At 46.0% G+C, this 12,133-nt stretch overlaps 1 protein-coding gene across 1 annotated transcript in view; it reads right to left on the bottom strand.

The window, feature by feature from the left end:
• The window catches only part of CDH13 (cadherin 13), a 921,815-nt gene that overhangs the window by 9,958 nt on the left and 899,724 nt on the right, over positions 1 to 12,133 (bottom strand). Inside the window, exon 12 of the mRNA XM_012730735.1 lies at positions 673 to 906. Within this exon, the coding sequence (XP_012586189.1) occupies positions 673 to 906 (234 nt within the window). The remainder of the gene's footprint in view (positions 1 to 672; positions 907 to 12,133) is intronic.

Below are 12,133 nucleotides of genomic sequence, written 5' to 3' on the forward strand. Positions count from 1 at the left end.
GTGCAGCAGTGCGAGTGCGGGGGGACAGCGCAGTGCAGCAGTGAGAGTGCGGGGGGACAGTGCAGTGCAGCAGTGAGAGTGTGGGGTACGGCGCAGTGCAGCAGTGGGGTGCGGGGTAGCACAGAGTGCAGAGGAGTGTGCCTGCACAGTGCAGGGTGTGTAACAGCACAGGGAGTGGACAGCGGCCCCCCTGTGAGGTGTGCGGCGTGCACCTATAGAGCATCACAGAGACTGCACAAAGTGTCTGCCCCTCAGGGCCTGCAGGATCAGTATACACTCGCGGGCGGTGTGGGACGCAGGTTGGGACCGAAGCCGCACGCGTCCAGTGTCGCGTGTCAGTGAGCACAGTGTATGGTGCACAGTACAGTGCAGGGCATCACGCAGGGCAGTGGGTGGGTATTGTGAAAGTGTAGGGGTACAGTACAGGGAATAAGAGGGTGTAAGGCTACGGGCGTAGTGCAGGTGCACAGCCCAGAGTGTGCGCACCGTGTCATGTGCAGGCAGAGGGAAGAGGGGCATGTGTCAGGAAGTGACAGCCGCACGTGACCAGCCGTGGCCACATGACAGCTGGAACATGACAGCAAGAGAAGCCTCGCGGGAGCACAGGGGAGGACCCTGTGGGCGAGGGAGACCGAGTGGGAGGCCCGGGAGCCAGCCAGCGGCGAGACTTACTGTTGATCTTGGAGATCTTCCAGACTTTATCCGCTGCGTTTTGTTTGTGGATTTCAAATTTGAAAGGATCTGTGTTTGGGTGGAGATCCTTATCTGAGGCTCCCAGGATGACCACGCTGAGGTTCTTGGCGTCGTCGCAGACCTCCGCCGTTGTGGGATGGATGACCGGGGCGTTGTCGTTGACGTCCTCCAGGGTGACCAGCAGCGTGCCGGTGCCTGTGGCGGGCGGGCTGCCTGCGGGAAGCGGGAGACGTCAGCACACGGCTGCGGGGCGGAGCCAGCTCCGCGCTGCCTTTCCCAAAGACCGTGCCAGACCCCGGGGAGCCCAGGGCAGCTTCCCGCGGAGAAGCAGGCATGGCCGCCCTCATGGCAAACACGCCCTCGCCACAGCCCTGTGGCCTTGGCCTTCAGACAGCTAAGCTTCCAACACGCAGTTGTACTAACGCACTGGAAGCCACTCGAGGAACAGAGGCATTACTGATATATTTTTCCTCGCTCACCAAACTGAACCTCGTGTGGAAATCTCTGAGTCTGCACGTAGCTTGGTGGTACAGGGAGGATCAGAGCCCAGGAGGGAGCACCATGCTGGCTCGGGGATGGCTTTGCTCGGACTGGGTGGTGGGCTGTCGGGAGGAGGCTCCAGTCCAGAGGTCTGGGGTGATGGGTGATAGGTATGGGGGGGTTGGGGGAGGAGTGAGGGGGATGTAGGGGTGGGCACAGCAGGAGGGAGCTGGAACTGGTGGCTAGATGTGAGGTGGAATTCCCCACCTGGCTACCTGCGCAGCTGAACGCAGCCATTACCATGGGCCCTTATTTTTAAACATTTTAATATTTTTTCAATATTTTGGCTCCTTCCTGAAATGTTTGTGGATTAGGAAGCATTATTTAAGTCCTAATAAGCGCCTGTCCAATCAAGACTTTCACATAAGAGGGTATTTGATCTTAGTGAGACTCGCCCACTTGGTTTGCCTTTTCTCTCAATGCGTCTTTTTCCACCTGTGCACTAGAGGTTGGCTCTTGGGACAAACTGTGCAGTAACACTTTCCAAATATCTGTGAGAAAAGTGGGAGCCATAGCTGCAGCAATAAGTAGACAGATTTGCCTTATTCCAAAAAGGGGCAGGTGCACCTCTAACCTGAGCGTACCCCAGCTTTACCGATGACTTCATCTTACCACTCCTACCCTCATTTGCACTTAACCACATTTCCCAGTTTCATTTGCTTTTTACCTCAGACAGTGCTTAATTTCTGAAAGGCACATTTAGTGTATGAAGTCATGTTAGGGAGTCATGGAAGGATGAGCAGGGGGTGGCTGTTGGAGTTCGGAGGACTGGTGACCAGAGCATGGTGGGGCCGGGCCGACATTCTGCTGCTAAGGAAACAAAGAGCCTTTTTAGCTTCAGGAGGCTTACGGCATGGACAGTGAGGGGAAGAGCAGGCAGAGACCAAAAGACGGGCTGGGGCTGCCTCGGGATGAGGAGCCACTGTGGGGTAGCATTTTCATCTCTGGCAGCTGCACCATGAGATGGGTGGGTGGGCTGGTGGGCAGATGGGTTCGTGCCTCATCAGAACCCAAAGGGTGAGGAGCTGCCATCTGGTAATAGCCTCTAGGGAGACAAGTGGGATGGACCACAGCAGCACCCCACCAGCCTCCCACCCCACAGTTCCGTAGGCCAGGCAGATGTGCCAGCGCTTGGATCAGCAGCCACCCCTGGCCTCTGTGGGTCCATGTATGGTCACACTCTTGTGGGTGGTGGGGCTGAGAGGCAGCAGGGCTGGGCTGGAGGGACAGTCAGGGCATCAGAACTTAGCCGCCAGGATGGGCTTTGTGCCAGTTCCACCAGCTGCACCAAAACCACCAGAGGCTCTTTAGACAGCAATGGAACTCCTGCACCGGGCTTATTTTAGGTGCATGAGGTAGTTTTGCCAGGAACTGCTGGGCACCAGAGAAGGAAGACCAGCGGTAGATGCAGAGGGCACTCGGACAGGAAAGAAATGCTTTGTCTTGGCAATCAGACCCTTGATGAGGCTTCCAGAGGGCAAACAGTAAGTTCAGCTTTGGCTGGGCCAATCATCCCTCTAGTTCAATGTCTGCGTGCAAGAGCGTAGCTGGGGCTGAGTTAGTGGTTGGGACTTGTCACCACAGATGCTTTGAAACCTTCCCTGCAAATTCTGTTGGAGGTAAAAGTGCAGAATGACATTGGGGTGGAGACCTAGGGAACCCCAAAGTTTACGGAGTACAGGCCAGTTAGTAGAAGACATAAGGAAGAGGAACTGGAAGAGGAAGCCATGTGCTGTGATCCCCAGGGGTAAGGCTTAGTTAAGAGAAGTCATAGGATGTGCAGGGAGACTATTGCTGGTGACTTTTGGGAGACAGGTTTCCATTAATGGGGGAGAAATCAGCGTGCAGGGAGCTGAGCTCTAAGTCAGCAGTGAAAACAGATAAGCCCGAGGGGGGCCTGCTGGAAATTTACATATAGCAACACCCAAGACAGTTCCAGAGTAAACATCTCCAAAATGATGTACAGAACAAGGACACACATGGCATGAATCAGCAAAGGAGGGCAGCTTTTAGGGTGGCACAGGATTAGTTTGTGTGAGAACAAGTCGAAGGAAAATTTCATTCCTCCGAAGCTAGGTTTTCACTGCCGGCTACAGTCATTCAGTCAAATTTCTTTGTTGAGAAGGCGCTACTGGACTTCTTGAATTCAAATGAATTAATTGACTATCTCAGGAATCCACTGTTTTCTGCCTCCTCTGAACATATTATGGAATTATTTGGTGCAATGGACGAGAAGGTATTACGAGCATTTGAAACGGCCAGGAGAATTGGCCTTCTGTGAGCTAATTCCACGCTTGTCTCCAATTCCCCATGTGCTATTCCCAGGCTGCAGCTTTTTCTGAAGTCAAGTGAAATGAGCTTAGCTTACTCACACAAGGTGGCAAATGCAATTCTCAAGATCCAGGGAAAGAACCTCTCCCAATTTATATGCACAGGTTGGGGAAGATCACCACCCAAAACAGGTGTAGTTAAAACGGTCATAATTCTTCCCCTCCACACCATTTGGCTCCCACAGTTCCTGGGGCCTGGGAGAGGCTGGTATCCCTGATACTTCCAGAAATTCCCTCCCTTGTCTCCCCCCCCCACCATTAGCACCCCTCCCCACTAAAGGTGACGCCGTGTCATCAGATGTCAGCACTAAGCACCCAGTGACAGTGTCTCCCATGGTGGGCTTGCTCTTTCAAGCCTCAGCTGGCCTCAACTGGGCTGTGGCAGAACATTCTTCCTCTTCCTTGAGAGGCCGGAGGCACTGTTTCAGGGCAACTGGTACTTTTAAAAAGTTAATTAATTAGATCATGTCATTTTTTTTTTTGAGAGAATGTTGGCTAATTCCTCCTCTCCTCTCTTTTCCTCTTTCCTTTTATTTTTTGTTGAAATTTTAAGATCAGCTTACTAAGCACAATGATGCAAGCTATCAGAAGAATATTTTCCTGAAGATTAATTTTTCTTAGGAGAAAAGAAAGAAAAATCAACATCCCTTCCACTCAAACCAAAGGAGGTATTTTCTAGTTGATTTCTGATTTAGCACCCTACTTTGAGTGGCAGGCACCAAGGTCTACCCCTTCCCTAGAAAAAGGCTCAGATCATGAGGTCAGATGGCATTCGATGGCTTCCCTTGGACATGGATGGTTTTGTGATAAACTTAGAAAGGCTCCACTGAAGTTGGTTGATAAATATTTATGAGTCATTTGCTGGGTGCCAGGGGTTTTGCATTCACGATTTCCAGTGCTTGGAACACCCACCCCACTGGGACACCCACCCCACCTGGGACACCCACCCCGCTGGGACACCCACCCTCCGTCCTCACTCTGAGGCTGCCAGGCAGTCTCACGTCCCTGGTGGTGCAGCTAAAATGGGAAGCTGGCTTGTCTCCACGCTGGCTGTGGTCTTCTGGCTGCCTCCAAGTAAGTGTCTTACATCACAACCCCCTGCTGACCCATCTCAAGAGTTCTTTTATTGGGCCATTTTGTCAGTGACAAAATTGGAGCTGGCATTTTTTACATGATTGATATTTTACTGCTGCTTGAAATAAGGAAGAATGATGGCTGGGTCTTCAATTTATTTTTTCCCTCAATTACTATAATAGGGGAGATGAGGGACGTTAAACTAGCTTAATTGGGTTGCCATCATAACTAATGGCTTGATTTTATCCAAACTAGCATCTTTTAAGTAGAATTAATCTGAATAATCTTACTACACCCCTCCCCCATGCAATCTAGGCTGGGCTGGTGTGCAAAAACAGAAAGAGTACAAGCTGAGGTGCCTTTTCCAAGTTCACAACCCCTGCAGTCCCCACTTTGGGGACAGCTGTTATGCAGTAGGTCCATAGTCATGTCACTAGGGAACTGATCCTCCCAGCCTTTAATCAATCTACATATACTTTGCACAATATTTCAATTTCAAATCAGCAGGCTTTATCAGCACATCTATCATATAGGAGACTGAGGAAAAGACAGTCTGGACATGATATATCTCAGCCTACGAAAAATCATTACCATAGTCTATTCCACTTAGCTTTTACAGCTGTTATGCTTGGGTCTATATCTCTGTGTCTTCTGGGCAACCCACATCACATTTTTCACTGATACACTCAAACACACTTTATGTAAGCTGCTAAGTCATGAAAGTGTGCTGTTGAGTTGAGTGATCACTGGCTTGCTTTTATGTTACCATGTCCCATCCTTTTATACAAAAATAGACAGGGAAGATGACACTTTTGATCATCAAATAAAGACTTCATCTGGACTCTGGAGATCATATGGGCTTCCTGATTCAAACTATTTCATATGCACGGAGGCTTCGAAAGAACTAAGAGATAATTTTCTTTTTTCCTTTAAACTGCAGTGTGTGGGTGCTGGGAGCAAAGGCATTCGAACTTTCTGAAGGAAAATGTTTATATTTGGTGTTTGAAGACACAGCTCAGCACTTCTCTGGTCAGCCTGGAACCCTCTGAGATTTCAGAACAGGAGTGAAGGATGAGGTGATAGGTGAGGAGAAGTGGGAGCACCAGCCTAGGAAAATCCTGAGCAAAAGGCAACAAGCTAGGGCGCAGCAGGCAGCCATGCCTTACCTGCCACGGCATTCCCCAGACTCATTCTAAAACTCCTAGAGAAATTGCTGGTCACAGTTTTCAGCCCACATAAGATAGAGAGACTAACATTTGACCTTTCTGGAGATTACCTGAGCAGGAGGGAATTTGCCCAGTGCTAATTGCTGCTGATTTTTGTTTCACTGTCAGCAAATCTCCAAAAGAAGTCTGAGTTACTGTATTCCAGAATGTTCTTTTTCCGTCTTGGTATCTTAACAATTAGATATTTTTTTCCTTCCTTAAGTCAGGCCAGCTTATTCATTCAAGTCTTTAATGAAAGAGTTCCTGTCCTCTGAAGGCACTATTTTAACCTTTTCAGAAAATCTGGACCACATACGGTAAAGATGATACTCATCTCTGAAGATAAAATGCTCGCCAACCTTAAAGGTCATACCTTATTAATCTGAGGATTAAAGGCTTTACTCCCCCAATCATTTAACTACAGTTGGTCTTACTTTAGCAAAACAAAAGATTTCAGATATAATGAAACATCATTGGTAGGTAATTTGTAGCTCATTAAAATTGCTAACAGTTTAGAAAGTGTGTCTGGTGGGTTACGATTTAGCCTCTCTCCACAAAAAGCGACTGCAGTGTCTGATCTTCCCCCGGATCATCAATAACCTCAGCATTATCAATATTATTATGAAGGATCATTCTAGAATCTATCCAGACTAGCTCTGGGGCTCCAAACAAGATGCCCAGATGAAGGGCTTTTATTTCTATAGAAACTCACTAGCTGACTTTTTACTCTGTCTCTTACATTCCTCAACTCTGATCTCATAGTTTCTAGCCTCTAAGACATGACAGTTCTTTTTTGGTGTGGCCTTATCATTGTTCTGAGCTGACTAAGTAGGGTTGTGAGCAGCACTTTATGATGGTGTCACTTCTGCCCTTCCCAAGTATTCTAGGAATTGCAGACTGCATGCATAGCTTTGACCCCTCGGCAGACATCCATCACCCTTCATTCCTGCAGTACCAGCCCATCAGCAACTGGGGATTGTTAGAATAACTAGATGCCGAGAGTCTACCTCCAGGGTTGACAGGTGCTGAGAGATGATTCGAATGACTAAAGCCCTCCAGGCTCAGTAGAGCAGCGGGTATACATTCTCTGTGTGGCCACATACTTTTTGGTTAAGTGTTTACTGAAATGTAGAAATGTCCATGTTTCATAAATTCACAGTTTGGAGAATCCTCATGGTCAGAAAATACACATAGTCCATGATCACAGGGTCAAGAAACCCATCCCCAAGTTGCCCCAGTAGCTATGATGAGTTTCACATGTATATATTGTTAAGTGCCATCAACACATGGATAAAAAGACATGGTATATATAGTCAATAGAATATTACTCAGCTATAAAAAAGGACAAAAGCTGCCATTTGTGACGATATGGATGGACCTTGAGGGAATGATGCTATGTGAAATAAGTCAGAAGGAGAAAGATGAATAACATGACTTCATGCATATGTGGAATATAAGGGAAAAAGCAAACCTTTACATTTGGTATCAGAAGGTTAGTCACAGAGGAAAACAGGGTAAGGAAGGGGTGGGGGGGACCACCAGTGGCATCCACAGGATTATAACCAGACCTTTGGTTTGTGGGTGTGGTCTGGTACATTCATTTATCTAGGTGTGAAGCTGTACTCCTGAAATTTATGCAGTATTGTAAACCCGTGTTACCTTAACTGAAGAAAAGGAATCATTAAGCATGTGACCCTTTGCACCCTCTTTTACTCAACATGGGCTTTGAGAACCATCCATGTGGCTGTGAGTGGCTGTGCTCCTGCATTTCCACGTGGCAGGCAGCCATCAGTCAACTTGTCGCTCCCCTGTGGGGGTAATGTTTCCTTTTTTCCTTAGGCTGGCTTAACATTTCCTCTTTGGTTTTGGTTTTCATCAATTTGAGGTGTGTTTTTTTCCTTGGAGTTTATCCTGCCTGTGGTTTTCTGAACTTCTTGAATTAATAAGTGGGTATCTTTCACTGGGTTTGGAAAATTCCTGGACATGACAGCTTAAACTATTTTTTCCTGCTCCATTCTCTCATTCAACCTTTTGGGATTCCAATTTCACATGTACTGTATATATTTTCTTCAAGCTCTGCTCTTCTTTTATCTGATTTTTTTTCATTCTTAATCCCCCCGGGCTTCACTTGGGGTATTTTCTATAGATTCATAATGTGGGTCCTGTGTGTTGAGCAACTGAATTTCCCTACTGGTTTCTTAATATCAAATGATGTGTATTTCAGTTCTGGAACATCCATTTGATCTTTCTCATATCCTAAGTCTCTGGGAAACTCCCCATGTTTTAATATCTTTTTTTCTATTTTTTTTGGAAGATAGTCATATAGTTGTTTTAACTACAACTTATTTTATCAACACAGACTGTCATGCATACTAATTTAAATATTTGGATCTTCTTCAGGTCTGATTTTTATCCTTGCTCATCAGTTACATATTATAGGCCAGCAATGATTCTAATTATAAATTAGGTATTACATATGAAAAAGTAAGAGAGATTTCAGTTGACAATTTATCTCTCTCTGTGTTGGCTGGATTCTCCAAGGACTTGCTGCAGGAAGGAATTGGGTCAAGTTGGTCTGCAGGCAGAGGCTTGGTCAACTTTTGGCTTCCCCCTGCTGTTAGGATCCACCCTCCTGGGATTCTGATGGTGAGCATAGAGTCTCTCAGGCTTGAAAGGCTGAAGAATCAGTTCTGCCTGCAGCAGTTCCCAGCCCAGCTCTTCAGTCTTAGTCTATTTGGGTTGTTTTCACAGAAATAGCATGGACTACATGCTATTTGGAAACAGAAACTTATTTCTTACAGTTCTGAAGCCCACAATTAAGGCACTGGCAGCACCAGTAACTGGCGGGATCCTACTTCCTGGTTCATGGCCGCTGTCTTCACTGAGTCCTCACATGGCATATGGGACAAGGGAGACCTCTGGGGTCTCTCTCATGCAGGCACTAATCCCATTCATGAAGGCTCCATCCTTGTGACCCAATCACTTCCCAAGGGCCCCATTGCCTAATACATTGAGGATCAGGGTTCAAGATTTGAATTTAGGGAAGTACACACATTCTGTCTATAGCATCAGTCACCCCATCCTCCAATCCCTTGTACAGTAGAAAACTGGTAAATGCCTTAAAGAGAGAATGGTTGTGTTGTAAGGCGAGGCTGGTCCCTTTGTTAGCAATTCCATCACTCATGTGAGCGCCCAGGAGACAAGCTATCCTTCCAGAGGCATTTCCCGGGATGAGGTGGGTGGGTAGGGTGGGGACCAGGTGTTAAAGACCTTTCAGATTTTCACATTGTTACCCCAGATGCACAGGTCTGTGCAGGTTCTGATTTCTTTCCTTCCATCAAAGATCCTCTGCCTGGGTCTGACCACCCAGATTAGAAAACAGATGTGAAGGGAAACATGACCAACTATCTTACACTTTTTGTAGAATCTTCTTCCCTTTTTAGTCTTTACCGGATTTGGGCCTCACTACTTTTGATTTTGGACCTCAAAGCTGTCTCATGTCTTTACACATAATCTATCTAGTTTTTCCTAGAGGAGACATTCGTCTATCACCTGGAAGTTTCTATAGCCATGTATTTTATTGATGTTTTGGCATAAATTCCTGAGCAACTTGTTTGGAGAAAGCAATTTACGTTGCTTTAGTTTGAATACTGTTGTGTAACTAAAGGTTTATTCCAACCAATACATGGTGTTCTATAAAATTAATAAAATCACAAGTCTGTTTTGGATAGCCATCAGTTAGTATACTAACTTTGATCTAACATGTAAGTGTTGGTTTTTCCTGGTAAGATATACTACCTAGAGATGTTTTCAGTGAGTGACAAAAAGGGATTTCAAACAAAACTTACTTTGATTTACAAGGTCTTTTTAAAATTTATGCTCTTTTTGCTCAAAGTCTTTTGGGTCTTGTTCAAGATTATCATCACTGATGATGGTTCTGTATATTAATGTCAACCTGTTTTCTAGTTACTATTACCTCTTCAGGGACACTTTCATACTTCTGGAAACATCTGTGACAACAGATTTTGAATTTCCTTGTCTGATATTAGTACTAACAGAGTTAGATAAGAGGCAGTTTTCAAGCTGTATTTTTCTTGAAGACCAGTCTTTCCTTTCTATATCCCCCGCTGGGGCAGGATTAACATTTACTGAACATTTAATAGGGCTTTTGATGGGGAGTCTGGAGGGCCCTGCACTTCACTCATTTCTCATGACAACCTTCTAAGCAGGATTTATCCTTCTCATTTTATGGAAGTAGAAACTGTACCTCAGAGTCTATAAGCTGCTTGCCCAGTTACACCTGCAGAGCAGTCTCTTATTTCTCATACAGATTGGAGTGTACTTCAGTTTTTTTCTATTGATTAATAATTGCATAAAGTATTCCATGAGGCAATGGCAGGTATAATACTGGCTGGATCTTAACCCTCCTCCCTGGTGTTCCTAGTTGAGAATTTTCTCTGCAGCTACAGGCACTTTAGGTAATACAGAACTCCGAGATCATTACTTCAGCAGATCTCTCACTGATCCTTTTCATTCAGAGTGTTTTAAACCTTCCTGGCTTATTGTCATCTGGTGTTCATGCCCTCAGCACTCCTGTTTGTCCTGTGCCTTGGGCAAAGCCTATCTCTTCTGCTGGCCCCCAGCGCTTTGCCTGCTGACTCTCCAGGAAAAACCTGCCCTGTCCCGTCCTGTGTTAGCTTCTTGTAGGGCATCGTCTCATCATCCAATCATAAAAGTTGTTTGGGGACAATTCTTTGAATTCTGTTCCATTTCAGTTGATGGAATAATCATTCCTGGTTTCTGGACTGGAAAGCTTCAGATCATCTTTCTCTACTTCATGTTCAGCACATGTTTTGTTTCAAGTGTTGACCAGCAGGTGGAGAAAAACAAACATCACTTATTGTTGTTGGAAAGGTAACTTGGTGCAGCCTCTGAGGAGAAGAATGTGGAGCTGCTCATTGAAAAGATTTCTATGCGCCCGTGTTCACAGCAGCACTATTGGTGGTAACCGAGTTAGGGAACTCACCTAAGTAGCCACCTGACAAGGGCAATGTGGGATATGCACTCAGTGGAACACCATGCAGCTGTCATAAAGGAGGAAACGGGCCCTTTGGGACTACGTGGGTAGATCTTGAGGTGATGATGCTAAGTAAAATAAGTCAGAAAGTGAAAGACAAAGGCTGGATGGCTTCACTTATATGTGGAATATAAGTAGCCCAAGAAAACATACTAGCAAAACACAGCAAGAAAAATGTATAGACTTTGTGGAAAATACAGTGACTTCCAGGTAGGAGGGGGCGGGGAAAGGGAGGAAGGAGAAAGGATAAAGGCACTGAGCTTTGCTAAGGGTGAGTGAAACATGTGCACTCACAGAGGGCTGAAGGTGTATTCCCCGAATTTTGTAATTATGTACACACATGACTGGCAAATCAATAAAATCTGAGAAAACAACAAACCAATCACAGCCACCCCCCCTCCAGCCTTATTTCTTCCATTCAGATGTTTTCTAGATCCAGGCTTTCAGTCCTCTTCCTATTGCTACAAGTCAGTTAGCTTTCAACCTATTTCCTGGCCCTCATTTGGCCCAGACTTCTTTTATTTTTTTTTAAAGGTTTATTTATTTATGCACACAAGAGCTGGGGTGTAGGCCAGAGGTGCAGGGCGGTGAGAGGATTCACCAAAGACAGAGTGGGGAGCAGAACAGGTGGATCTACTGAAACAAACTGCTAAGGGGAGCAGCGGGGAGGCAGGAGAGGTCTGCTGCGCCATGTGAGTCACCTCCAGGGCCGGAGGTTGAACTCATATTACAGTGGCTGCAGCTAGCTTCATAGTGCTACATTTTAATCCCTTGCATCACAAAGGATCCAGATTTCTTTTACTACAATTTCTGCAACAACTTTCCAATCCCTCCTCCCTCTGAGCTCATCATCATCTGATCCATTTCTACAATGCCATAAAGTTGTATTCCTCAAGCATCAACTTATTCTGGAGGTAAGGAAGTAACATAACCAAGTCAAATGTACTGCACACCACATTTATGATCTACTTCATGGTAAAGTTTACACTGTGTGAGTGCATGCTGCAGTGAGCAGCTGGGCATTTGCATAAGATCTACTTCCAGCCTCAGAACAGGGGGACTGTCCACTCCCTGCTCTCATCTTTGCATCTACAGTGTCCACCAAGCTGGTCTCCAGCAATGCTGACTGACACTCCCCTCTCCCACATCTCCGTTTTGTTCAAGCTTCTCTTAGGATGTCTAATCTTTTTTCAACTTGTCCTCATCACTTGGTG

This window comes from Condylura cristata, unplaced genomic scaffold (assembly GCF_000260355.1).
Source record: "Condylura cristata isolate star-nosed mole 26May11 unplaced genomic scaffold, ConCri1.0 scaffold00028, whole genome shotgun sequence".
In the NCBI taxonomy this organism is placed as follows: Eukaryota; Metazoa; Chordata; class Mammalia; order Eulipotyphla; family Talpidae; genus Condylura; species Condylura cristata.